The sequence below is a fragment of the Euleptes europaea genome, chromosome 6 (genome assembly GCF_029931775.1).
Source record: "Euleptes europaea isolate rEulEur1 chromosome 6, rEulEur1.hap1, whole genome shotgun sequence".
NCBI lineage: Eukaryota > Metazoa > Chordata > Lepidosauria > Squamata > Sphaerodactylidae > Euleptes > Euleptes europaea.
In genome coordinates this window covers 59,842,797-59,870,384 of record NC_079317.1, presented here as the reverse complement: position 1 = coordinate 59,870,384, position 27,588 = coordinate 59,842,797, and the positions used below count along the sequence as shown (strand labels likewise).

General features: G+C 43.1%; 2 protein-coding genes across 5 annotated transcripts in view; one reads left to right on the top strand and one right to left on the bottom strand.

Annotated features, from left to right (window-relative positions):
• The window catches only part of F2 (coagulation factor II, thrombin), a 32,369-nt gene extending 23,536 nt beyond the window's left edge, over positions 1–8,833 (top strand). The window contains exons 10-15 of the mRNA XM_056851911.1: positions 1,167–1,290; positions 1,535–1,702; positions 2,045–2,218; positions 3,925–4,103; positions 7,685–7,755; positions 8,560–8,833. Of these exons, the coding sequence (XP_056707889.1) occupies positions 1,167–1,290; positions 1,535–1,702; positions 2,045–2,218; positions 3,925–4,103; positions 7,685–7,755; positions 8,560–8,703 (860 nt within the window). The 3' untranslated portion in view covers positions 8,704–8,833. The remainder of the gene's footprint in view (positions 1–1,166; positions 1,291–1,534; positions 1,703–2,044; positions 2,219–3,924; positions 4,104–7,684; positions 7,756–8,559) is intronic.
• A 3,640-nt stretch (positions 8,834–12,473) lies between these two features.
• Positions 12,474–27,588, bottom strand: part of CKAP5 (cytoskeleton associated protein 5) — an 83,496-nt gene continuing 68,381 nt past the window's right edge. For 2 of the 4 annotated variants that reach the window (XM_056851215.1, XM_056851213.1), the window contains 8 exons: positions 22,336–22,523; positions 20,983–21,058; positions 20,303–20,491; positions 20,069–20,206; positions 18,718–18,801; positions 18,166–18,325; positions 14,535–14,689; positions 12,474–13,313 (listed from right to left, as the gene is read on the bottom strand). In XM_056851215.1, coding sequence (XP_056707193.1) covers positions 13,071–13,313; positions 14,535–14,689; positions 18,166–18,325; positions 18,718–18,801; positions 20,069–20,206; positions 20,303–20,491; positions 20,983–21,058; positions 22,336–22,523 — 1,233 coding nt within the window. In that variant the 3' untranslated portion in view covers positions 12,474–13,070. The remainder of the gene's footprint in view (positions 13,314–14,534; positions 14,690–18,165; positions 18,326–18,717; positions 18,802–20,068; positions 20,207–20,302; positions 20,492–20,982; positions 21,059–22,335; positions 22,524–27,588) is intronic. The other 2 variants (XM_056851212.1, XM_056851214.1) reach the window with 2 other exon arrangements.

The window sequence follows — 27,588 nt, the reverse complement described above, 5'->3', positions numbered from 1 at the left end:
TCTACTTGCATAGAATTCTCACTTGTTATGTTCTACACATGACTAGGAATTGTTACATAATCATGACACAGCCCTGTGGATTGACAGTAAGGTACAACTTTGAGTCAACCCTGAGACTCCATTCAGCCCTGATGTATAGACACGATGATGCAAGGGACTGGAGAGAGTGCAAAGTGTTGTGAGCGATGCTTTCTTTTTCACATTTACACAAATATTTCTTTTGTCTCACTGTCACCTTTGGTCAAATAGGTTTGTTTTTGAGACTTTGAAATGATACCAGAAGCTTTAAAAACTATTTGCTAATGATAAAAGTGAGACGAATGAGTTCATTGATCCATCGTCTAAACTTGCCTTTTGTTATCTGAAAAACTATTGTCTGGATTGGAGCCAACCAGTTTTTCCTCTGGTGAAAAACGAGGGAGGGGGTTCCATTTGACTGTCAAAAAGGCTGTGCTGGGGATTATCGGATCTGCATGAACAAAAGCCATGTGTGATGGAGGCTGTACTAAGGATGGGAATTGGGTGGGGCTGAGTGAAAAAAATTGGTTGGATCCAATCCTCAGTCTTGGTTTTCAGCAGCAAAAGATTTAGAATTAGCAAGATCATTGTAGGGCTTGAAGGGCCATGATAGTTGTATTCAGTCAGAATTTCTCATTGTGCTTTAACATAAGACGAGAAAATGATCCCACAGTATAATCTGAACATAAGAAAGGCCCTGCTGGATCAGACCAAGGCCCATCAAGTCCAGCAGTCTGTTCACACAGTGGCCAACCAGGTGCCTCTAGGAAGCCACAAACAAGACGACTGCAGCAGCACCATCCTGCCACCATCTGATCAGCTAGCACTCAGAATTGGCACGCTTGCAAACTTAAAATAAATAAATAACATTGTATACATGCTTAGTAGTAAAATTCCATCATTTTAGTGTTTTGAGACTCCCCCCCCTTTCTCCATGAGCCTATTTAGGAGCAAAGATCAAAACTGGTACCCTGTATCAACTCCCATTACTCCACAATTCAAGATATAGAGACTCTCAGTCTGTGCACTTCCCACTTAAGTATTTTGTTCTATTTATGTCTGTTTCATCCCATCCTTTTCTATGTTGGTTCATAGAAGAGGAGCCTGTAATTGTGGGCACTGATAGGTGGATGGGACTTTATTTCCAGACTGTGGTCTCCGTCCCTTGTTTGAGAAGAGGAAGATCGCTGACGATTTTGAGGCGGAGCTCTTAGAATCCATGGGTGGCCGAATTGTAAAAGGACAAGATGCTCAATTAGGCAGTGCTCCTTGGTAAGTGTCCTCCCCAACCATGTCTCTTCTCTTCTCAGGACCACACAGGTAGTATTGGTCAGTGCTTATGGTCTAGCTGCCATAGCAGCCCCGGGAAGAAGCCTTTGCAGAGTGTTTTTCTGCCTTATTCCTCTTTTGCATAGTAGCCTGCCAGAGCAGAGACAAGTCTGTCTGCAGCCCGTCTTTCTCTTTCATGCATCTGTTAAACCACTGGCCCTGGGTGCTTTGCGTGACTATATTCCAGGCAAGTGATGCTGTTCAGGAAAAGCCCTCAAGAGTTGCTGTGTGGTGCCAGCCTCATCAGTGACCGCTGGATCCTGACGGCTGCTCATTGTATCTTCTACCCACCCTGGGACAAGAATTTCACGGCAGATGACCTTGTTGTGAGAATTGGCAAACATAACAGGAAAATGTAAGCACTGCAAAGGGGTATTTTTTAATCAATCAAGCGATTAATTGTCATAATAGACAAAGGGAAGCCTACCAGGGGACACTGATGGAAATCATGTCTCTAGGCATCATCACATCTCTTGACAGGAAGAAAACCCTTCCAGAACAAGGCTACCATTATTAATTTCCCCTCAATACAAAGTCTGTACCTTTTGTACTTTCAAAGTCCTTTGTGAGAAAGAGAGCTTTAATCAGCTGCCCATTGGACTTGAGTGTTGAAAGCAATGAGGGTCTGTTGAAAAGTATTCTGATGTCACTATTTAAATGCTGCAATTGCTTTTCTCCTTCTTTGGGAACCTTGCAGACATGAGAGGACTATGGAAAAAATCGCCTTGCTGGACAAAATCGTTATCCACCCCAAATATAACTGGAAGGAGAATCTCGATCGGGACATCGCCCTGTTGCGCTTGAGGAAGCCTGTTCCTTTCAGCGACTACATCCAGCCAATCTGCTTGCCCACCAAAGAGACTGTGCAAAGGTGAGAAGACTGAATGGAAGGGGTGGGACCAGAAACCTCTGGACAGGGTTTTTGTGGTTTTTATGGAAAGATCCCCATCCAAAATGATTCTGTGACGATGAGCAACCCCAAGTGCTCTGTTCAGTTACAAGACTTCTAAATCTTGGGGGACAGTGAACAAACTTCAAGTAAAACCTGTGGTATGAATACCACAAACTATTATCTTTCCAGTCCTGGAGTGGCAGCCGGTGTGGGAGAAGAAAAATTTGGTACTTTTGTATTCATTTAAAATATTTCTATCCTTCCCTCCAAAGGAACAAGATGCTAAGGGGTAGCTACTCTTTGCTATCCGATTGTGAGCTGCCATCAACAGAACAAGGCAGATAAATAGAACTGGATCTCTTTCATAGAATCATAGAGTTGGAAGGGACCACCAGGGTCTTTGTTGTGGGAGGAATGTAATCCACCAAACTTTCTAGTTGTAGCAAAATCTGTAATGTTTTCCTAACTAAAAAAATACAATCTGTCAAGGATAGAGCTATTAGAAATATCTTAAAAAGGAAACACTGTCAGAAAATGTAACGCTCTACCTAAATAATAGTCTATTCCTAATTGTGTTTACTTGGAAGTAAATCCCAAGGATCCTAACTAGGCTTATTCTCAAAAAAGAAAAAGAAAAAAGCATGCATATTATTACAACCTTACTGAAGGGAAGACAACATTTGTACTGGAAGGCCCAGGCTGTCTTGCAAAGTACCTTTAAATGCAAATCCTCCCTTCTTCCTTCCTGCTCAATGTACAGTCTTTACTAATGGAATATAGACTGCCAGTGAGGTATAGCATAGACCAGAATCCTATCTCTCAAAACTCTATTCTTTCTTATTAGGTGACCTTGGTCCAGTCACCATCTCTCAGCCTGATCAATGTTACAGGGGTGTTGTAAAATATTATTTATTTCATTTATATACACTACTTTCTCCCCAATGGGGACTCAAAGCAGTTTACATAGTTCTTCTCTGCATTTAACCATCACAACAACTCTATGAGGTAGGTTAAGCTGGCCCATGGTCACAGAGCAAGCTTCCATGGCAGAGTGGAGATTTGAACCTGAGTCTTCCAGATCTTAATCCAACACTCTCACAACTACACCACAATGGATATAAGGAGGGGAGGGAAGACCACATACATCACTCCAAGTATACAAACCAGAGCATCCCTTTGCAACAGGACAAAACTAAAATTCTCCTTGCTGATATATGTTTAAGACTTCTTTCAGCACTAGAGGCATAAATGCTGTAGAAAAGAATTTGTTCTCCCTAAATGGTTTTGTAAGCAAGTGAACTGAACGCTGGATGGCTGCCTGACCCATTTCCTCTGCAGAGGCTGGTGACGACTCCCTGCGAGTGTGTATAGACTTTCTGTGTCTGCTGTACCCCAGGCAGGTCCATATGGGTGCTGGACTGGACCCATATGGACCTGCTAGGGTTGCTGAAGACACATCCTACCCATCAACATCTTGCATCTGAAGAAGTGGGTTCTAGTCCACAAAGGCTTAGGCTAGAATAAGTTTTTGTTAAACCAGTTTTGTCTGCCATGTATTTTGTAATGTAGAACCAGTAAATTTAAATAAAATAGACTCTTATTTAAAGGCTGATTCTAATGAGAGTTAATTTTCTTGTAAATTGTAACCTTTTTCTGCAGTGATGCCACCTAATCTTTTTCTACAGCCTGCTATTGACAGGGTACAAAGGACGTGTGACTGGTTGGGGAAACCTTTTTGAGACCTGGGGCTCTAGCAGTAATGCCTTGCCCACCTATCTGCAGTTGGTGAACCTCCCCATTGTAGACCGAGACACCTGTAAGGCATCAACCAAAATTAAAATCACAGACAATATGTTCTGTGCAGGTGAGTTTTCCTAAGCATTTGATCCTTTCTTTTATGTAATAAAAACTGGTGTGATTTAGGTTTCGTTGCATGCATGTTATGGGTCTTGAAAGAATAGAGCAAAGCCCTCCAAGTGACTCAAACAAGCAGCTCCTTCAATGTAAGGGAAGAGAACTAGTCCATTTGATTCTGTTGCAGCTGGAAAGTAATTGACTCTTGTTATCCTAAACAGCAGTAAACAATTACCTAGTGACACTTTACTGTCTTCTAGCCAAGGTGAAATTCTCCACTGAGGTGCTACAGACAGCATAATCCACCTCTAATAAGGGGACACCAGGATTTTCACCAATCTCCTCAGACCCTGTCTATTGTGCCCTTTTCAGACTCCTTTAAAGAAAATCTGAGAGGCAAATGGGCTGTGCCCAGAGGAAACAGGAGCCTGCATTCCATGGCCAGGAAGCTTTATTCTCTCATGGCTGCCACTATGAATATTCTTCAAATTCCTTTAATGGATGCCCCAGTAACAGGTCTTCTTTCAGAGGCAGTGCTCTCCAAGGATGGAGGCAATGCCCTCAAGGACCCTGCAGACAGGAAGAATGAGCTCTCTCTTAAGAAGGCTCACGAAGCCTCAGCTTTAACCATCGCATGACCACATGAAACTGCCTTATACTGAATCAGACCCTCTGTCCATTAAAGTCAGTACTGTCTACTCAAACCGATAGCGGCTCTCCAGGGTCTCAGGCAGGGGTCTTTCACATCACCTACCTGCCTAGTCCCTTTAACTGGAGATGCCAGGGATTGAACCTGGGACCTTCTGCATGCCAAGCAGATGCTCTTCCACTGAGCCACAGCTCCTCACAGCCAGCTTATCAGCCTCTGTCTTTACTACAGCAGCGGTTCTTTGGACTGATGAGCTGTTGGAGAAGTCAAACCCAGACCTAGCCAGTCTTTGTGTGTGTGTAAAGTGCCGTCAAGTCGCAGCCAACTTATGGCAACCCCTTTTTGGGGTTTTCATGGCAAGAGACTAACAGAGGTGGTTTGCCAGTGCCTTCCTCTGCACAGCAACCCTGGTATTCCTTGGTGGACTCCCATCCAAATACTAACCAGAGCTGACCTGGGCTGACGAGATCAGGCTAGCCTGGACCATCCAGGTCAGGGCAGCCAGTCTTTAACAAGCCCTAAAGATTAAGAGAGCCTCAGCCTTTACAGCCAATGCCTCCTTCCTGTGGTGGTAGACAAAAAGGGACAACCTCACAAAGCGAACTCCCTTCATGCAACCTCCCTGAGAGCAAATAACAACTGATGCCAGCCTACAGGGCCAGGGAGCCCACTGTCAACATCTTTTGGTGCAGGGCAAGTGGATCCATTCCAGACCCAGGCACAGCATAAATTAGCTAGTGCTCAGAGCCATCCAAATGGCACTGCTGGCCTTTCAACCACAGGGGAGGGTGCTCACTACAACATCACAGCCAACTCCTATGTCAAACCCTTCACTCCCTTCACTGGGTGGAGACCTACACAGCCTCCCTACAGACCCAGTACCTCCAAGGGGTCTACAACCTAAAAGCAGACTGGCTCAGCTGCCAGGATGTCAATCCCACCAAGCGGGCACCAAACCCCAAGTGTTCTGGGTGGTGACCAGGAATCCGGATGCCCCAGTCCTGGACCTCGTTGAGTCATCAGCAAATCACAAGGTTCCCAGGTTCCTGTCCAGATTCAGGACAGAGGGAGCAGAGGGGCAGGATATACTCACAGCCAGGTGGCCTTAGGGGCTCCTATATGCATTCCTACTGCCTCTAGTATCAAGAATACTGAATAGGGTTCCCAGCGAGGGAGCGGAAGTAATCTTCATCATTCCATACTAGCCAAGATTACCATGGTTCTCAGAACTGGTCATGATGTCAGCCTGGCCTCCCAGAACCACCCCTCTGGCCCATGCCAGTCTCATGCAGGGCCCTCTCCTACATCCATATCCAGCCTGGCTCTAGTTGTCCACATGGCAGTTGAAAGGTGGGCCCTAGAAAGACACGGACACCCTCCTGAAGTTATAGCCATTATGCTCACCTCCAGGAAATCCTCCACCAACAGGGTTCATGAGACAACTTGGTAGGTAGTCAACAGGTGGTCCATCAACAACTGGAATCAGGCAGGTGCTACAGTTCCTCCATACTGGCCTTGCTCATGGTCTGTGTCTCAATACTCCAAGATGGCAGGTCGCAGCCTTAGCCTCAGTCATCTGTACAGGGCACAGCATACCCCCTCATCTCATGCCCAAATCAAAAGATTTCTCAAAGGGGTGGTCCTCCTACCCCTCCCCCACAAGCATCGTTTCCCCTCTTGGGATCTACACAGAGTTCTACAGGCACCACTCCAACCACTGTTCAAACCAATCAAATCAGTACCTCTCAGGATCTTTTCCTTCAAGGTTGCATTCCTGGTGCCCACCTCATCTGAGAGATGGCTCTCAGAACTGTCTGCCCTTTCAGTAAGACAAGATTTGTGCTCCGCGCCACGACCCTGGTATTCCTTGGAGGTCTCCCATCCAAATACTAGGGAGGGTCAACCCTGCTTAGCCTCTGAGATCTGACGAGATCAGGCTGGCCTGGGCTATCCAGGTCAGGCCTCTCCCTTCCATAAGGACCAAGAAATCCACCTACCACCATTCTGCCCATGACCTGAACACTCCAAAAAGGGATAGCACAAAATGGATGGAAGGAGAGTAATAAGGCCTTAGATAAAGCACAGAAGCCTTCAGAACTACGGACTCACTGCTTGTAAGACATGTATCTTCTTAGCATACAAGGTGCAACACTTACCTGCTCCCAAAGGAGTCACAGCACACTCCACTAGGGCAACAGCCACTTCATCAGCTTCTTCTACTAATGCTCCAGTTATAGAAATCTGCAGAGCAGTGACCTTGACATCAGTCTCCACCTTTGTTAGACACTATAAATTGAATACCTTCAGGTCTGTGGATGCAGCCTTTGGCAATAGAGTCCTCCAGCAGGTTGTTCCCCAGTAATTCCTCTGACACACAGCAACCTACCCACCTGGGATGACTCAGCTATGCAACATCCCACTTCAGTATTCCTTCCACCGTGGAGGAAGAACAAAACATTGAACTTATTGCGAAGGTTTCTTCTTATCAGTGGAATGGACGGTATCCCTTCCCTCCCATAAGGTGGGAGAAATTTCTGGGAATGATTTCAGCAAAAGAACTAAGGAGTTCCTCTAGACTTGAAGCTTGGCAAGTGTGAACTGGGCTCACCCCCAACCAGATATGGAAGCAGTGCAAAATAATCTGCTTATCCCTGCCTGCGGAGTTGGGGGGGGGGGCATAATCCACTCCAGGATACCTTCCATTCCACTGTCGAGAAAAATCCTCACTGCCAAGTCCAATGTTTTATGTGGAAACACCACAGAGCAGCTGTGTTTGTTGCCAAGGGTAGAGCTTTCTTGGTGGTTGCTTGGGGCAAAAGGGCAACCACAGGGCTGACTAAATTTACATCAAAGGTAACAAAGACAGTAATGCGAAAACTAGAAAAAGTACAGGGCAGATCCCTCGTTGCCAACCATAGCTGACCGACTTCCATCTTTTTTAGGGTACAGTCCTGATGACTCTAAGAGAGGGGATGCATGTGAAGGTGACAGCGGGGGCCCATTCATCATGAAGGTACGTGAGATGTTTACAGTGATGCAATAAAATCAGCTTTTTAAACAGTGCAGTTCCAGAGAAGAAGCTGTTAAGTCTGTTGCAGAAAAATAATGTACCAGTCCAATGGCCTGTCAAAGACATTTATTACGCTGGAATAAAATCTGTTAAATCTTTAAAATGAAACTAGACTTCTTTTGCAGACGTCAACAAAAGAGGTTCAATCCAGTAGATCAGATACCTTTCCTTTGTATCAAGTTCAGTACTGAATCAGTTAGAGAGCTCAACTATTACACCAATATTACACAAGCTATTACATCTTCTAGTGGCAGGCCTGCGCACAAGCACAGTCCCAATGTGGGGCTGCACCAGGACCAAAGATGAATTGCCAGTTTTAAATTAATTCAAGGACCTTTTTACTCACTTTATGGCCTCTGGCCAGTGATGCAAAGGCTGCACCATATTTGTCCTGCAAGTAAAACATCTCCACCTGCTTGTTTTGAGTAGTTCATTCTGCTAAGGACAAGAAGCTATGTCGAACACTGAAGCCCTACTTCTTGACCCTTGGAAAGCTTCTTCAGTCGTTCCACTCATTTCCAAGATTATAACATCCATTGCCCACACACCCTTAAGAGAAGTTCCTTTTTATAAATGAGAATCAGTAGCTGCATTCTGTCCCCACTATCACATTTGAAAGCTTTTCTCTGGGCCCATGCACTTCCCTGTCCTGCCTCAGACGTTCACCCTTTCATTCTTATGACCTATGCATTTTTGTAGCATATATACTTTCTCCTCTTGATAAGTCTTGTATTTTTTGCCCTTCAGAACCCACAAGATAACAGGTGGTATCAGGTGGGTATTGTCTCATGGGGAGAAGGCTGTGATCGTGATGGTAAATATGGATTCTATACTCATGTGTTCCGCCTGAAGAAGTGGCTGAAAAAAATTGTCGACAAACATGGGAGTTAAAAGGATTTTCATCTCAACCGGCAACCGAGATTTTAAAAGTATGTCTACAAAGCAAACATTATAGTAACAAAAAGCATAAGATAAGCTTATCTGGCCAAACTCCAATAAAGATTCTGCACCAAGAATCAACTCTGGTACCAAGAGCAAGAATTGAATTTGTGTAAAGCAGTACAAACATTACAAATAAAGTTGTCATGGTTCTGTTGCCAAGTGAATATGTGTGCTCAAATAAGGAAGTTCTTTGTTATGTGGCCTGAGCCCAAGTATATTTTACCAGAGGTAGAGGTAGGTTTCACCAAGTTCAATGAGACCCATTCCTTAAGTGTATAGAATTGCAATTTAATATAGAAAGTTCAGCATTTGTGACCTTGTTTAACTTAGAGTAACAAAGCAGAATCACATGATGTAGTCCTTGTTGCAGCTTCGGGGGTGGGGAGAGGAAGAGAAGCAAAAAGGTTGCCTCACAGAATTCAGCTATTGCAAAACATTGCACAGAAAATGGCTTAAACGGTTTTAAAGTTACTGAATGCAAACAATTGCCTGCTGTAGTAGGACATGCAGCAAATTTGGTGTGAAAGAAACAAAAGACACTAATTACAGGCAGCAAACTGAGGGCCAATTTACATGTTATCTGCATACTGGAAGAATGGGCATTAAAATGGCAAATGAGATTCAATGTAAGTGTAAGGTGATGCATATTGGGGCAAAAAATCCCAACTTCACATATACACTGATGGGATCTATGTTGGCAGCGACAGACCAAGAAAGGGATCTTGGGGTGGTAGTGGATAGCTCAATGAAGATATCAACCCAGTGTGCGGCTGCTGTAAAAAAGGCAAATTCTATGCTGGCCATAATTAGATGAGGAATAGAAAATAAAACTGCTGACATCATACTGCCCTTGTACAAATCTATGGTGAGACCACACTTGGAATACTGTGTGCAGTTCTGGTCACCACACCTAAAAAAGGATATTACAGCGCTTGAGAAGGTGCAGAAAAGAGCAACCAAAATGACTAGAGCAACTGTCCTATGGGGAGCGGTTAGGATGCTAAGGGCTGTTTAGCTTGGAAAGAAGGCAGCTAAGGGGAGACATGATAGAGGTCTATAAAATTATGCATGGTTTGGAGAGAGTGGACAGGGAGAAGTTTTTTTCCCTCTCCCATAATACTAGAACACGGGGTCATCTCCTAAAGCTGGAGGGCGAGAGATTCAAAACAGATAAAAGTATTTTTTCACACAACGCATAAATTGTGGAACTCCCTGCCCCAGGATGTGGTGATGGCTGCCAGCTTGGAGGGCTTTAAGAGGGGAGTGGACATATTCATGGAGGAGTATTCATGGCTATTAGTTAGAATGGATACTAGTCATGCTGCATACCTATTCTCTCTAGTATCAGAGGAGCATGCCTATTATTTTGGGTGCAGTGGAACACCGGCAGGATGGTGCTGCTGCAGTCGTCTTGTTTGTGGCTTCCTAGAGGCACCTGGTTGGCCACTGTGTGAACAGACTGCTGGACTTGATGGGCCTTGGTCTTATCCAGCAGGGCCTTTCTTATGTTCTTATGTTCTTTGTGGTGTGGTTAGTTGGAAAAAAGAAAATACTTCTCTAAATTGCTTCCTTGGTTGCATCATCAGCATGTAAAACTGCCGATCATACCGTCCTTCCCAAGCCAGTGGTCATGGGGGTAACGTATGCATAAGATCAGTATTTTTGCTTTCCGTGCCCCCAAGATGCCAAGAGGCTGAAAGCATGTTGCAAAAGGGATAATGTATGCCGTGCCCAAATTTAAATTTACGCTTGGCTAAGTGTAGTCAAGGTGAAGCTTTGCACCTTGGTACAACTCAGGAAGGGAAAAGTAGAACCGGCCAGGCAAGCTCCAGACTCTGCACTGAATTACTGATGGGCGGATACATGAGGGGCAACCGCGCAACAAACAGATTGTTAACAGCAGTTGGCGGGATGTGGTTTTATTTTGTCCATTAAGAAATAGACACGGTAGCATTTCTGAAAGCGCAGCAATGGATCCCACTATTTTCAGAGCTGTCAGCCAAGCCTTTTCTACAGCAGAAATCATTCCTTCACTGAGTGAGACTCCATTAAAAAGAAAATTTGAATGTCAAATTATATAAATATTTACAGCTAAAATCATGTGTTTACACTCATTAAAAGTGGATGTTCTTCTCTACACAATCCAGAGCCACATCAAGCAAATGTCGTCCTCCTCAGTCACTGGCAAAGAGGGAAACTGGTTCCATTTCTCTTAAGAGAACTTTTCAAAGCTATAACGCCAATATTCAGGGAGTACAGAGAAATTTTAGTAGTAAAATGTAACATTTATTCAAACGTTCTGTAGAAATATTTCCACTGGCTTTTATGTTAAGCTAAATAGGGCATTTCTGAATCAGTATTGAAAGGGACACCATGTACCATAAAACGAAACCTGCAATGTTGTACTGAGGAGAGGAAGAGCTGTTGTAGACAAAGCAGAAAGTTTGTCACAGAAGCTTCACTGCATTTCCAAGTCTCATTTAGGACAGTATTTTACAAATTGTATCCAACAGCCACAACCCGTCATTATTAGTGCATTTATCATATCAATGAAGTGACCCAGTAGGTAATACCGTAATGCTTTTCTATAGAATGAAATTAAGACTAGGGCATCAGCTACAAAAGGGACTGTGCTCTGAAACCGCACAAGAAAAAAAATGGCTTGGAAAACCACAAGCATTTTGCATCATTTCAAGGCACACCACAATGCAAGCAAATGATGATTTGCAGCTTTTAAATATTCAGCCCATTTTCCCTCTGGTCTGACCAGGGATTCTAATTCACTCTTTACAGCCCTACCTACAATAAGTGTTTGTAAAGGAATAAACTGAGATAACCCAAGATTAGAAAAAAAGAGACTGCAGAGCACATGAGCAGAATTCTCCCATGTACACTAGCGCTTTATGGTGGGCTGCATTTATAAATCAGTGCACACACAAACCACAGTGGTCTATGAGGTTTCCATACAAATCAAATTGGTGGTTTTGGTACAGTTGGAAGGTATGTTACAGACAGCACTATATCAAGGCCTAACATTGGTGAAAAAATGAAAATGAGATGAAGCCTCTGTCAGTCATGGGAAAGCACTGATATTCAAAGGATTACCACTACGAAGCTGCAACATGACTTAGTTCAAAACAGCCAAAAGTGGTGCAGCAGGGAAAGATCTAGAAAACACAAAAGAAAAAAACACCTTTAAATTCTAAGGAGGTTCTGTGAATCAGATCATAAGAGGTACACAGATGTTACACTGCATAACACATACATAAAAGCAGCAACAGATTCAGGAAACCCCCTGACCTTCATCTTTCACCAAAATATCACCCACTTCAGAGCACCAGCAATCAGGAAACAGTGTCCTAAGGAGACATTCTCAATCATCGGCAGCAATCACAGGTCATATGAAGTCCTTAACAGCTTATGATTGCCAACTAAATTGGGAATTTGCTAGATAAAATGAGCACATTTAATTATTTAAGGTTCTAGCATGTACAATAATGACAAAATGCGGAACAGAAAGTCATCAGAACTCAGTCCAGTTTTGAAGGTGGGATGTTGAATTCATCTTTCAAGTTAAAAGTTTCTAATATCAAAAGGGATTAAACCAATTCCTCAAAACAGACAGTCAGAAAAAGCTTTCTCCCCAAACCATTCAGGAGGCTCTGGCAAAAGCAACCTGCAGTGTGCTTATACTTTTAATGACTTTACTTCTGAACACAGCCTCAATGTGTACCAATCCACTGCTATTGCTGGGACTTTAGCCATTCACTCAGATTTAGAAATGCCAAGTCGCTGGCATCTAGAAACACTGACAGACCTTTCCCACCAACAGTCACTGTTGCTCCCAGAGAGTTAATGCAAACTTTATTTACAAAAAGACACTTAAATTAGTTATTTCATGCCATGCGCCCATACAGAAACGGTTCAAGGATTATATGGAGAACAAATGCACAAAATTAAAAGAGCATCCACTGGAGAGCTTCTAAGAGTAAAGAGCTAGGAAACATAGGACAACTTTACAAATAAAAACAAGTTATTAGAAACTGGATTGACCAGGAGGATGGTTGTTTACAGGCCTGTACACTAAAACTAATACACAGACAGTCTTCTACAGTCAAGAGAGGCTCACAGAGAAGCAAAGTATGTACAAAGACTTGTGCCACAATGACTTGGATCTTCCTCCAAGATCCACAGTATTATACACATAAACCAGTTTGTATACATGAGGCCTACATGAGGCCACTTTAGCTATGAAGACTTCTAGTTTAGTAAACTAAGGCTGAACAGCTCTGCGACAGCCGCGCTCTCAAGCCATTTCACTTGCGGCTGCTTTTTATTCTCTCCAGTCTTTTTTTCAAGTCATCAATATTGGATGCTGTGGAGGAAGAAGTGGTGGTTCCAGAAGAGTGGGTCTGATTGGAGTCCATATCAATGTGCTGGTATTGTTCTCGTGACTCACGGAGCTGAGAAAGCTTACTGTGGAGCATATCCGTGGAGGAGGCAACTGTAGGGACCGATGGCTTGGAGAGCTGGGAAGTCAGGGGTGGTCTGTCTTCCTGCTGGGAATGAAGAAACAATAATGAAGACTCATTCAAATGCACCAGTTATGTGAACTCAAGGGGGGGTTTCTGCCATAATAATGGATTTTTCTTTTCTCTTTAAGGCTGGACCGATCCTTTTAAGTAACAAGCAATACAGAATTAATTCCACACTCCTGTATTTATTTCTCCCCACCCTCAAGTCACAGCTGACTTATGGTGACCCTGTAGGGTTTTCAAGGCATGAGACCTTGGGAGGTGGTTTGCCACTGCCTGCCTCTGCTGGCACGAGTGGGGATATGAGCCTGGGTTTCCCAGTCCTAGTCGAAAACCTTAACCACTACACCACACTGACTCTCATCCCTGTATTTATAACTCAATTCAAATTATGGAATAGAAAAAAATGCTTAATACTTGCTCCCACTCTTGGGCTTAGTCCACAGTTGTCTTTTCATCCCGTACAACCGGTAACAGCTTTCTGCATGCTTCTACTTTCATATTTTAAATACTCAATGGTGACCACATCATGAAATTTCAGATTAAACAGCATTCAGAATTTGAAGTAAGGGAACAAATTGCTCTTGCCACTGGTCCAGAGTATACTGACTGGAAACCAGGGACTCCCCTACAGGCAGACCTACAATGCAGCATCTACCCCATTACCACAGCCGTGTTTTTGTGTTTGTTTACTAACTTCAGAGAGATGGAAGATCTGATTGTTTTTTAGCCACTGTACACACATTGCCCACTATTCCCCCCCTGCCCAAATACAGCACTCTGAGAATCTTTGTGTACTAATGAAACAATCCACTGCAGTAAGTTTGAGAGCCTTGACACAACTCAGTCACTGGTTGGAGGCAGGGTCACCCCACTGGCCCCCCTCTCCAAGTGCCAGTTGATGAGATGTTTAGAAGCAGGGAAAGTAGTAAGATCTGCGATCATCAGCTGAGGCTCATGAATTTCATAGGAGGAGAGATCAGTAAGTCACACTAGGAAAAGTTAGTTAACAGGAGCGCTACAGGGGAAGCACGAAAAGCATCAGCGCAAGTCATTGGTCACTTGCGTTTCCTCCTTTCCCACTTCTGTATAAGATCAGAAGTGGCTTTCAGTCTAACGAAAGCAAGTAGTCTACAAGCAAGAGTAAAGGCCTCTATACCAAAAGCAAACATGCCAGGAGGAAGCAGCAGCCAGCACAGAAGGATTGGAGAGCCCGCTAACACGCTGTCACACTTGCAATAATACCTTCGCATTGTCAAGGCCGCATCGCTGCCTGAGGATTTTTAGCCTTTCCAGGTAGACAGAAGGCCCCACCTCTTCACCATTTGAATTTCCTATTGATGAAGATACTGTATTGGTGGGAGCAGGGATACACGATACCTCCATCTGTGGAGAAACCCCTGGAAAAAGAAAATACAATAGCTTTAATCTAAGCAGACACCAAATGGTTGCAGTGTTTCTTCAGGTCTGTTCTGACATTACCCGAGTTAACACAGGAACCACTCCGGTGTGGCTCTTCCCACACCACTAAGTTAATGATAGAAGTCCCAGACCCAGACCATGTGAGGCGAATGGTTGCTTCCCCCACTGGCACTGCTCCAGTTTCAGGAAGACATAGGGCAGGAACCCCTCCCACATGCCCTTTGGCTTCTGACATGACCCTAGTAGTATGGGAAGGAATCATAATGCAGCAGTGACTCCCATGCCACCTGGGATGTCAGAACAGACCCTTGTTAATAGAAAGGTCTTTACACAAGTTTGCATTTAATTGCAGTTACATGTCTACTACCGTAGACATGTAGAATTGCAGCAATTCTATTTTCATCTGCTGTACTTTTGTAGTCTACTTGCTTTCAACAGAAACTTCTCATGAAGAGATCACTGTGAATGAGAACCACTTCACAGACTATATAGAAATGGTGCAAGAAAGCACCAGTGACCTCTTATTTATGCTGTGCTTTCCTCGCTTCCCTGTAATTAAGGCTCCCATCAGGCCTCGAGAGATGTCTTGTCCTGTTGTAGAGACTAAATGTGTGGAAAGTAGGCAATTGAAGCATGTCGTGGTATGGAGGTAAATAACATCACCTGGTGAGTAACTACAGCTGTGAAATTTCTGGAACATTTAAAAGCCAAGGCAAAAAAAATTCTTTTCAGAAAAAAGAAATTTGGGGGAAAATAAAAATATATTTCAATTGTCCAACCAAACCTAAACCTTTTACTAGTTTAACAACATCAAATGCATAATTCATAACTGGCATGTAAAATTGTACTATTTGGCATATTTATGAAACTTCTTGAAAAAGAGTTACAACCTGCTCACCCTATGCTACCATAGCAAATATTTTGCCATCTGAGAGGTAGGAAAAACAAACATTGAAGGTAGAAAGTAAATTTTGTAGTAAACAAAACAAAGTATTATTTGAAAAGAAACTTTTATAGAGTCACAAATGGTAGGATTACCAGCATATTTGGATATTAAGTCAAACTTCCTAACAATGAAAGACTGTACTTTTAAATAATGTGTTATCATGGAATTAATTATGGCATATTAATTGCCACAATTTAGATATACATCATTTTCAAGAATATATTTTTGGTTACATGTCCACAGTATCCATAGGAATAGCAAAGTCACCCAAATCTGAGGATACTGAAATCCAGAGTCTGGAGAGGTGACCGGGCAAGACAGATCTTTCTACAAACCTGAAAAATGCCCAGGTTTGCAGAAAATTCTGAAATTAAAAAAAATACAATGGTGGGTTTAAAAAACCCAACATGATAAAAGAAGTTTCTGTAGCTTTAAACAATGGGTTCTCTCAGTGGCCACTGCTAGGCAAACACAGATTCCAGGCTTGGTTCTGTCAGTAAAAGGCAGGGGGAGGGAGCAGGGCCCTTTCCAGGCCTATTTTAGCTTTTGAGGGAGGACTCATTGAGGTCAGACCTGGCTAGGATTGCCAGCTCCAGGTTGGGAAATTCCTGGAGATTTTTGGTGTGGAGTCTGAGGAGGCCAGGGTTTGGGGAGGGAAGAGGACAGCTGGATATAACTGCATAGAGCCCACCCTCCAAAGCAGTTATTTTCTCCAGGGTGACAGATCTCCATCATCTGAAGTTCAGTTGTAATTCTGGAAGATCTCCAGGTCCCACCTGGAGGTTTGCAGCCCTAGGCTTGGCAGCAACTTCTGGGTGACCTGATACCACCCAACTTCCATGACTCAGCTAGGCCTGGCTTCTTGCTACTCTTCAACAGCAGCTACCTTATGAAAGCCAGTGTAGTGTAGCAGTTAGAGCTTCAGAGTCTGATCTGGGAGACCCAGGTTAGAATCCCCATCTTGCTGTGGAAAAAATCCTGTTTTTTTCCCTTGTGGCTTCAAAATTTCTGGAAATTGGAAGAGGAGGAGCAGTTGTTGTCACTTTCCACATTCCTCAAGAGGGCCATTTAAATGCAGCAATGGGGGGCAGCCTGCCCGTCCCCCCCCCAATCAGGCTGTGCAGGCATCTGCCTTTCCTTTCTCCCACTGCTACTCGCCCCTCCCCCTGCCCACTCATGCCTCTGTTTCTTCATTCCTCTCTGGTGCAGGGTGGACAGAGTGCTTAGGGGCAGGTGAAGAGGGGACAGGTATTTTTCTTCAAGTCTGCTGGCAACCCTACATGTAACCGGAGAAATTGAGAGCTAGCGTATAATTGCTAGCGCCTTCAACTAGGGTTGGGGAAACCCAGGTTCAAATTTTTGCTTGACATGAAATTAACTGGATATTCTTGGGCCAGGTTTTTTTTGTCTAAACTATGTCATAGGGCTGTTGCAAGGATAAAATGTGAAAGGATAAAATGTGGGTGAGGAGAGAACCATGAATATGACCCTGATTTTCTTAAAGGAAGGATGAGATTAAAATGAAAAAAATATTGCCTGTCTTGAAAACTGTGAACCCCAGATTGCTTCTGAAGCTCACAGATATACTTGTGGAGATCTACAAGTTCCTATTCTTACTTTAGAGCAGAAGTACAAATTGATGGCTTCCATGATAAAGTAGAATCTAGGGCATTATCTTTTATTAGGTTAATACGCAGGCAGTCTCCTCATATTACTATACCATCTTTAAGTCTATTGTTGAGATTACAAAATGAATATAATTTGGGAAATCTGCTGCTGGGAAATCCCATTTAAAACGAACCTACAATACAAACTTGCTTGGGAATACTGCCATAAAAATTATAACTTTGAAATATACAGTCCTCTCCTACAAAGTTAATTTGTGATAAACTATTTGGCTCAATAGGAAGTGAAAACCTCATATATGGATCAAAGCTGCACCAGACAATTGCATCATTTAACCAACACAGAAACAGGTTATTTGACAATCCAATTATTTTCCCAATAAGTAAATGCTCAATTGCAAAAATAACTAATTAAGAGTATATTTTACTTTCTTAAATAACCATTTATACAAGTAATTATGTTCTACTAACTAATCCTGATCTATCTTTAAAAAAAAAAGTTTAAATTTTGCTACTCAGACTGACCAGCCAATCATCCATTGTTCTCTGAGCACCATCCTCACCACTTAAGGCTATTTCCTGCCATGGATACAGTTTGCCCTGTTAGAACAAAAGCACGGATGGTCCTCTCTTGCATGCAATCTGTCAATCAATGAACAACTTCCTCTATTACCATTTTGTAGCTCTGAGAGAATAGTTTGCAGCTATTCCATAACATTATTTCATGTCTTGCATTTCAGAACACCAATATGACCCCTTACCTAAGAACTGTCTTGCTATTACTGCAGTCACTGCTAAGCTGAAGAAAGTCTGAAAAGGCTGCATCAGAGCAGCTACAGGGCACCCCTCTGAAGTCCAAGCCATCACATTGCTGTGAAGTTACCTGTAGAAGAAGGAATGCGCCCTTTGCCCTCCCTTTCCAGTTCAATCAGCCGTAGCCCTCTTTCCACATAGCTCTGGAAGAACTGTGAAGAGTTCTTGAGGAAGGGTTCAATGTCTGCATCAGAATACTTCTTTTTGTATTCATATAACTCTGCGAGGCCCTGTACAAAGAAAAGTTCCTGAGTCATCTAAAATGGGCATATGTGATCATGTGTACACATAAACACATAGGTCTGCACAGAGGAAGTTTCAGGACAGTCTAAAGGTCTCGCCAATGAGCTGAAGCTCATCCCCCTTCTCCTTGAGACGACATCTTCAAGCAACAATGTGATTTCTCCATCTATGTGCAGTCCCGCATATGGGAACCCAGCAAGCAAGGACAAACTGGTTGCCTGCCAAAAACAAAGCATCTTCGGTCTTTCAGGACACTTGATTTCTATGAAGATAGAACCAAAATGTCTGAAGTTCACTGATGGACATTCTGACATAGGAAAGAATATATATATTTACCACCATCTCCCACTCCACCATCACCTGGTATAAAGGCTCTTACCTCTTTAGTGTTCTCTTTAGAGCCAATTTTCTTAAAAATCTCTGCTAAAATATCATTCACTTTGGCCTTTGGTGACTTTTCATCCTATAAAACAAAAATTGGAGACAGATGAACACACATGTACCCCTCAGAAGGATGGAAATTTAAGCAGCAGAAGCATTTCCAGGAGTACTGTTGGAAGGAAACATCCTTCAGACCTTCCACAATTTAAGTCCAGAACAGTTACAACAACACCCGGTAAACTAAATTAAAATAGTATGCTAGTCAAATTAGTAGAGATGATGTTAAAATTTAAATTTACCTGGTATGAATATGAACCTTACCAGTGTATAATGATTTATTACAAACAGAGTGTTATGTCCCTAAGTACTTCTCTGAATTGGAATGCCAAAAGGAGAATCTGTGCAGTAACACTGCAGGCTCACCAGGCTGCCTTGTAGAAACATATACAAAAGCTCTTTAATGCGTTAGACCCTTACTCTTGAAGCTCTGGTTGACTGCTGCTTCCACACAGACCATTTGCTCTCACCTGGCTTTCAAATTTCAGTGGAGCTTTTTGGAGCATCAACACAATGCTATGAGCCTCCTATTCCCTTTCCATCCATTCTCACAGTTTCCCTTCTTTCCTTTGATGTCTCTGGAACCTGGTTTGATCTACCCGTTTCTGGATGGGAAAGTGTGGATTTCTGAACATCGCTATCCCCACTGTCACCATTTCCCCTACACGTTCCCTCACACCTGCTATTTCCTGGCCAATGCTGCAGCTGGAAGGCTTTTTGCCAGTTTTTTTTTTTAAATAATGATTTTTAAAAAGCTCTCCAAGAGGGTGGGGATGGCAGGTACAAGAGAATGGGGTGTGAAAACCCAAGAGTCACCCAGTTTGGATGCTCCACTGCCACTGCAAAAGCCTCCGCATTTGCAATTGTACTGAGTCCACAAGACTCATCCCTGTGTAGACGTAGCACAAGCAATTAAGCAGCCCTTTCCTTCAGCTGTCACCTTTAATTCAATTATTTTCTTTCTCACACTGTTGTATGTAGTTGTCTCTCTCATCTACGCAATCTCCACCAGCACAGAGAGGGGGGTCAACAAGGAACAGCTGCATGAACAAATTTTGGATTCAAACTAATGCATGGAGATTAGCAATGCATGGAGATGAGTAAAATTGTATATGCTTACCCAGAAAAAAACTGCGTTTTTTTAGTTTAGGTGTGTGTATTATAATGTATTGTATGTGTTTTTCATTTTGGTGTTATGTGTTTTATATAATTGGAAAATAAACACTTAATTTAAAAAATCTACTTTACATCTGGGGCCCATTCTCTCATTACATTAAATAAATATTACTTACTATCCGAGAAGCTCCTTTTTCTGTGCCTTTATCTGTTTTACTTCCAGTTTGGTCCAGGGAGTGCTTCATCACTCTGCACAAGTGAGCCTCCAATTCAGACTCATTCTTGTTATCAATCATTGTCAGATGATCTAGGATCTAAGAGACAGGGTGTCAACCTTTAGAAAGAAATCTTAAATATCATAGAGAGGCAACAGGGTGTATGTGTTGCGGAGGGGAAGTATGTGCTCTCACCTTGGGTCCTTTCAGCTTGCACAAGGTGTGAATCAAGGTCTTTAGTGTCCGTATGGGAAATTCGCTCTTGCACTGCTTCAGCTTCTCCTTTGGAAATACCTTCATAAAAATGTGGATGTCCAACATAATTCGGTCCAGATTGATGGTGTTGATAGTTTCAGGAAGAAGCCTCACCATCCTCCATAAACACTGAACGGGAGGGAAGGGAATGTTTATAAAATAAACTATTTAAGCCAAACCAGGTCCTTCTCCAAATCTGGGACTGTCAATGCTGAACTTGTTTTTTTAGTATAAAATTAACATTTCTGAGCAAACCGATATATATTCATACTGCACTGCCCTTCTCTATAAAAGAGCCATTCAGATTGAAAAGTCTAATGATTCTATTTGTTCAGCAAAACAAAGCTGCCCATAACAGGCTACTGCACTGTGGTACTTATATATTGAAACGTGCCAATGTAGCCAGCAGTTACATTCTCTTGTTCAAAGAGCCTAGACTGCCTTGGTACAGTGTCCGCTCACATTTCACCAGCACAGAACTGTTAACGGGACTATTATGCGAAGTATGTCAGTGGATTTTTATCCAGTCTATCGTAGAAACATAGAACATCTTCTCACTCACTGTAGCAGAAAATTTAAAGAAAGCCACAGACAAAATAAGACGTAGTATGCATACTCACCTTCATTACAAGTTCTGAGAACTTGGGAGAGCTTGCTGTTGCTAGAAGACTGTCCTGGAGCAGAACAAGCAGGGCACTGCAGGGAACAAGTACAGCAGCATTAACTAGACAAACTCCACAGATACACTATACAAAACAGAACTGTTTGGGCCACAGCCAATTCAGCTTCTTTCACAATACTATGCAATACTTTGCACATTATCAGTTGGAATTTTAAGACAACAAGCGGGGAGATCTGAAAGGCCTTTAAGGGGCATCTCATCCTCCCCCATATCCTCTTCTCCTTCCCTTTGTCCTTTCCACCCACCAGCCATCCTATCTCTAGCTCCCTCCTACCCTGGTCTTCAGTTTTCTCTTCTTTCCCATCCTGGAAGCGTCTCCTGGGAAAAGTCTGGCCAAGCAGCGCTATCCACTGAACCAAGTCCAAGTACGTGGTGGGGAACTTGCAAGGACTTGATTAGGACACCTCATTTTCTCTCATATCCCCCTCCCTACACTACTTCCTCATCTCTTCCACTTTATCCTCACAACAACCCTATGAAGTAGATTAGGTTGAGTGCGTGCCACGGGCTCAAGGTCACCCAGTGAGCTTCCATGGCAGAGAGGGGATCTGAATTTGGGTTTCCCAGATCCTAGTCTGAAATTATAACCACTACACTGTGCTGGCTTTCATGTGGTGACTGCTGTTGAACAACAGCAAGCAGTCAGGACTAGGCGAGTCATGCAAGTCGGGAGGTATCAAGTTGCCTGGTGGTTGCTGCCAGGGGTGGCCCAGATGAGTCTTCCTTCAAATGAAACAGCCCAGGAAAGAGCTCTACCCCTCTACCTTTTACTGACAGAAACCAAGCCTTGAATTCTGGCAACACTGTTGTGGTTGCCTAACAACAGCCACTGAGGGCATGTTTCTTAAAGCTACAGGTGCTTCTTTTATCATTTTGTATTCCCACCTCCTTATAGATTTCAGAGTTTACTGCAAGCCTGGGGCATTTTTCAGGTTTGTAGAAAGATCTGTCTTGTCCATTCACAGCTCCACTCTCCAGATTCAAAAATCTTCAGATTTGGTTGGGTTGACAATCAGATATATTGATACAGCAAACTTAGTTGATCATTTCAGGCAGACCACTTCAGTATTAGCTTGCAGATTTTCATATAAGCCTATCTAATTTACAGAGCTAACCCAAATATAGCAGGGATCAACAAGTCTGTCCTGAAGGAAGGCCTGGAGAGACAGTACTTAAGTAATGCAAGGAAGATCAACATCATATGCTAAAGGTGTAGCAAATATTCAGTATTCTGCTAAAGTTTGCAGTGATGACCAGAAGGACTTGTCAGACATTTGATATCAGCATTTACCTCAGTATGTTGGTTTGGTCAGATTTCTCCAGAACTTTTACCACCAAGAGGTTGACAGATCTGATAACCTGCTGGCCTTCCTCTAGGTCTTCAACCCTCGAATCCAGCATTAAGGTAATAAGACCATGCATCAAGTCCTTCAGCACTCCTGCAGAGGCCTCCCTGGCCAAACTTTCAATCTGGAACAGCTGCAAATTAAATTTAACAGTTACATATGAGTCTCTGTGAGATAAGCCATGACAGTTTAGATCATATATTCCAAACTCCATTTTCAAAATCCTCTTTCTACTATTCCTCTTATAGCTATCAATAATTGTTCAGGAAAGCTGAACTGGCAATCATTTCACTGGCTACTACAATGAAGTAGAATACCATGCTGTCAAAGGGTTGGGTGAGTAATTAGCCACCGTTGAGTGAGATCGTTTTGTCTAGCTGGTGCTATCATTTCTTGTTACCTAAGCCCTAAGGTAATGTAAAAAGTTATATCCTACTGACTGGGGGGTATCAAATACCCCAATTCACATGTCTCACTGAAGCCTTTTTCTCAAGAATTATGAAAAGCTGCTTAATATCCTGCATTTCTCTCTCTCGTCCAACGGAAATCAAAGTGTTATTCACCATGCAATGTTTATATATGAACAGATCACATCAATCCCACAATGAAAATTCACCAAGATTAAAATTAAAGGTTTTATTCTTGAATTGCAGATGCTAGAGGTAATATAAACAAATCCTATTTTACCTCAGCAAATTATCTTCTTGGGAGAATCAATTTATTATACAACTATACCTTTGCTTCTTCGTTTTTTGTCTGCCCATGGGAGAAATTTTATTGGTACAAATTGCTTTCTCACCAGAACCATAGAGTTATCCAAAGTACTTGAGATGCCAAAAAACAAACAGTGGTATAGTGGTATATTATGAACGCCCCATCCTTTCTTCTCCAGCCCAGTTATATACAAACCCCCCTTAAAACTATTTTTCCAGCCTACACAACTCAATTGCTTTCAATCTATGCCTTGAACTCCTAGCACAGTGCTCCTGAGGCAGTTTCCACACAAGATAAAACAATATCATACAGCAAAATGTGAAACCAGATAAAACCACATAACTGCTATAACCAGCAGTTAAATCCAACAGATTGAAGGAAAATGGTAAATATAATAATTAAAAAATCCAACAGGGAGCAAATTCAAGCAGGCTGTGGGGTAGAGAATGCACCTTAACTGAAAACTTGGGGCTGGAGGAGAAATTGGTTTATCTGATACCCAACATCCAGAAAGCTTGGCACCAAGCGTTCATCAGCTTTTCAATATGGTCTTATAATAGTACCACAAACACCTGGGTGAGATGTGAAACATTGGGCGAAAACGCATGGTTGCTTTATCCTCCTTTAATCCCTGTTTCATCCAGGGTTCCGCCTGGATCGATTGCGTGTGTTTCACCTAATGCGCGTTCGATCCTGGCTAAAACAGGGATTAAAGGAGGATAAAGCGACCATGCGTATTCGCCCATTAACTGCAGACAGTTCTGTTTTATTATAGTTATACCCCAGTATTTGACAATATTATTTAATGACCACAATCCATTATAATGAACCTAAAGGTATTTGTAAAGGAAGCATAGTATCCTCTATGTACATAATTTATTTCATATTTCTGAGGCCAAGCCTGGATCGTCATAGTTTTAAAAGATGATGCTTAAGGTTGGTGCTGTGACTTGTTGATGCAGTTATTACAACCCAGCACATTTGCTAGTTGTGCTTTATAAGTCAGAGAATATGCAGAATGTGTTTATTTAAAAGTAGGTGTGGTGTAATCAATGCAGATGCAGTTCTCATGAGGGTTTTCAATAATGGAGGTTGTAGAATGAAACAAAAAATGATAAATCAAACCACACCCATACATCTGAATGGGCAACCTAAATATCCCAGAACTAAAACGTGCTCAAGTCCGTTTCTCAGTGGCCATTCTTACCCAGTTCTAAGATTTGAAAACTGATCCTATGAAATGATAAGGCTTCATAAATAAGTGATGTCATCTACCAGTAATGGCTTTAACTAAGAAGCACATGTACTCAAACACAGGTGGAGCGGTTATATATAGAATACAACTGAAATATTCAGGTGTGGCCTATTTCTACTTATACAACTTGAGAACATGTTTTTCTGCTTGAAGGAAACAAGCAAACTGTTTCAGCAATATGGTTAGTATTTCATAAGGCTGCCGCATAAAATATATAATTAGTTGTGCCTCAGCTGGCCATCCTTATGATATAGGAAGGAGTTGTATAAAATGCCACGGAGTACACGGGTGTAACAGCTATGCCAGCTGGGGCAGGCCATGGATGGAGGTGGACTCAGTTGGCTCCGAAAGCCTATCCAGCTCCCGGCCTATTTGTTATGATTGTATAAAGCTATGCCACTGAAAAACCTGACACAGCCCACTGAGGCCCTTTCGGGTGGGGGGGAGAGGTGCCTCCACAAACCACCCTCCCTGTCCAAGTGCTTGCACAGTACTGGAATGCCAATGTATCCCACAGCCAATTGTATACCTCCTGCAGTAGACAATCACAGCCCCCCCACATTGCACTACATAACTTTCCTGCCCCAGAACATGCATAGCTCTAATGATAGGGCAAGAAGCATAGAACTTTATCACTCTGGCATGCTTTGATAGTGGGAACAGCACCTAACAGGTACTTAGCCAACTGAAACCACAGTGTTTGCTCTCTCCCTTGGTTGTTTGTACTAATACTGCTTACAACGCTTACAGCTACTCCATCCTAGCACCAATACCAAAGAGGAGACTCCACTACACTCTCCAAAGGGAAGAGGTGCAAGGACAACCTGCCCTACACAGGTAAGGGTGGAAGACATCTAGCTCAAACTGGGACTTCTGCAACCATCTCCCTCTGCCTCCTTGAACCTACTGTTTCATCCCAATAATCCAGACTCCCACAACTGCAATTAGCAATAAGTACGCATGGTGCTGGGGCCAAAGGGCTGGCACCTCAGTAACATGCTGTCAGCATGATAAAATGCTGCCACTCACACACACACACACTCCACAGGTGAGGGGCAAAGAAAGTAAAACTGCAGTTCTGAGTGACTACCAGACACCCTACTGTGGCCTATATTACTGCTGACCAAATACAAATGATGCCTATCGCCTTGCAGGATTGGAGCCCCATGGAACAGCCCCAGCAGACAGTTCCACTGCAACTCCCACAAGGGATAGGAAAATGTTCGCTCAATAGTTATGATACCCCCTCCCAAGAGGAGCAGCCCACCATGTAGTGACCTCTTTTATAAACCTCTATCATGTCTCCTCTTACTCGCCTTTTTTCTAGGCTAAACAGCCTAAGCGTTTTAATCAATCTTCACAGGACAGCTGCTCTAGCCCCCTGATCATTTTGGTTGCTCTTCTCTGCACCTTCTCAAGCTCTATAATATCCTTTTTCAGGTGCAGTGACAAGAACTGTTCAGAATATTACAAGTGTGGTCTCACCACAGATTTGTATAAGAGCAGTATGATAGCAGCAGTTTTATTCTCTATTCCTGTTGTAATTATGGCCAGCATGGAATTTGCCTTTTTCACAGCAGCCACACACTAGGTCGACATTTTCATGGAGGTATGCACCACCACCCCAAGGCCCTTTCTTTGTCTATTTCTGCCAGCTCACATCCCATCACTATATATGTGAAGTTGGGATTATTTGCCCCAATGTGCATCCCTTTACACTTGCTCATATTGAATCTCATTTGCCACTTTAATGCCCATTTCCCCAGTTTGAAGAATCCTTGTGAGATTTGTTTTTGTCTTAACCACCCTAAATAATTTAGAGTCACCTGCACACCTGGCCACCTCACTACTCAACCCTAATTCCAGATCACTTATGAACAAGTTGAAATGCACCGGTCCCAATTCAGATCCTTTGAGGGACCCCGCTGCTCACATCTGTCCACTGTGAGAACTGAACATTTATTCCTACTCTTGGCTTCCTGTTTTTTAGTCAATTTCCAATCCCTAAAAGGACTTGTCCTTCTATCCCAGGGGCGGGGAACCTTTTTCCTGCCAAGGGCCATTTGCTCATTTATAACATCATTCGGGGGCCATAACCAGGTGTAGATCTCCCGGCACGGGGGGGGGGGGGGAGAGGGAGAGGCTAGGGTTGCCAGGTCTCCAGCCACCACCTGAAGGTTACAATAATAAGAAACACCTGTGCCGGAATTAACGTAGTTGAAGAGAGTGGCGGCACGGACGCTCAAAAAATTCAGCACCACACTGGAATTTAACCATGAAAAATATAATCAATGCAAGCATTACTTCATGCAAGCTGTACAAAATAAACATAATAAGAGCAAATCTCAAAAACCATACAAATGAAATTACAACAACTGAACATAAAAACCTCAGAGTGGGCGGGAACCTCCCGTCCCTAATTTATAGATAATGATTCGAGGTAGTCCGAAATACAATAAATACAGCAAGGTCCAAGATAAACAAAACAAGGAGAGAACGTGTGGCTAGTCGTTGAAGCACGTTTCAAAACTTTCTTCAGCTCCCAAAAAAATTTTTAAACGTTTTCCAAGCAACTATAGGCTTTAACATCATATGAGAAGGGTAGCCAGTTGTCCATTTGACAGTCAGCTGTGAAATAAGCAAGAAAATCACATACATGTCACAATACTACATATTCAGGAGGGGGATCGTGATAACATCCTCTGAATTTATCAAGCCTACCTAGAGAATGTGTCTGTGGAATTCCTGAGTGCATATGTCTTCATGTAAGCGGTAAGTGGAAGGAAAAATGGGGAGCTTATTTCACAGCTGACGGTCGAATGGACAACTGGCTACCCTTCTCATATGACGTTAAAGCCTATGGTTGCTTGGAAAACATTTAACAACATTTTTTGGAGCTGAAGAAAGTTTTGAAACGAGGTTGGCAACCACAGGGGAGGCCACGCAGAGAAGACCTGGAGGGCACCCCTGCTCCCCCTCCCTCCCCGGCAGGAGGGCAGCCAGCGGTGGGCCCCGAGCAAACGAGGCGCCAGGGGGGCGCAGTCCGCAGCCGATCCTCAGGGAAGGAAGTGAGGAAGGAAGGAAAACAGAGAAATTGAGGGGGAGAAAAGGACAGGAGACAGACAAAGAAAGAGACGAGGGAGAGAGGGGGAGAAAGGAGAAAGAGTGACAGAAAAAGAGCAAGAGAGAAAAGCCTTCCTCCCACACACACACCCGCCGGCCCCACGCA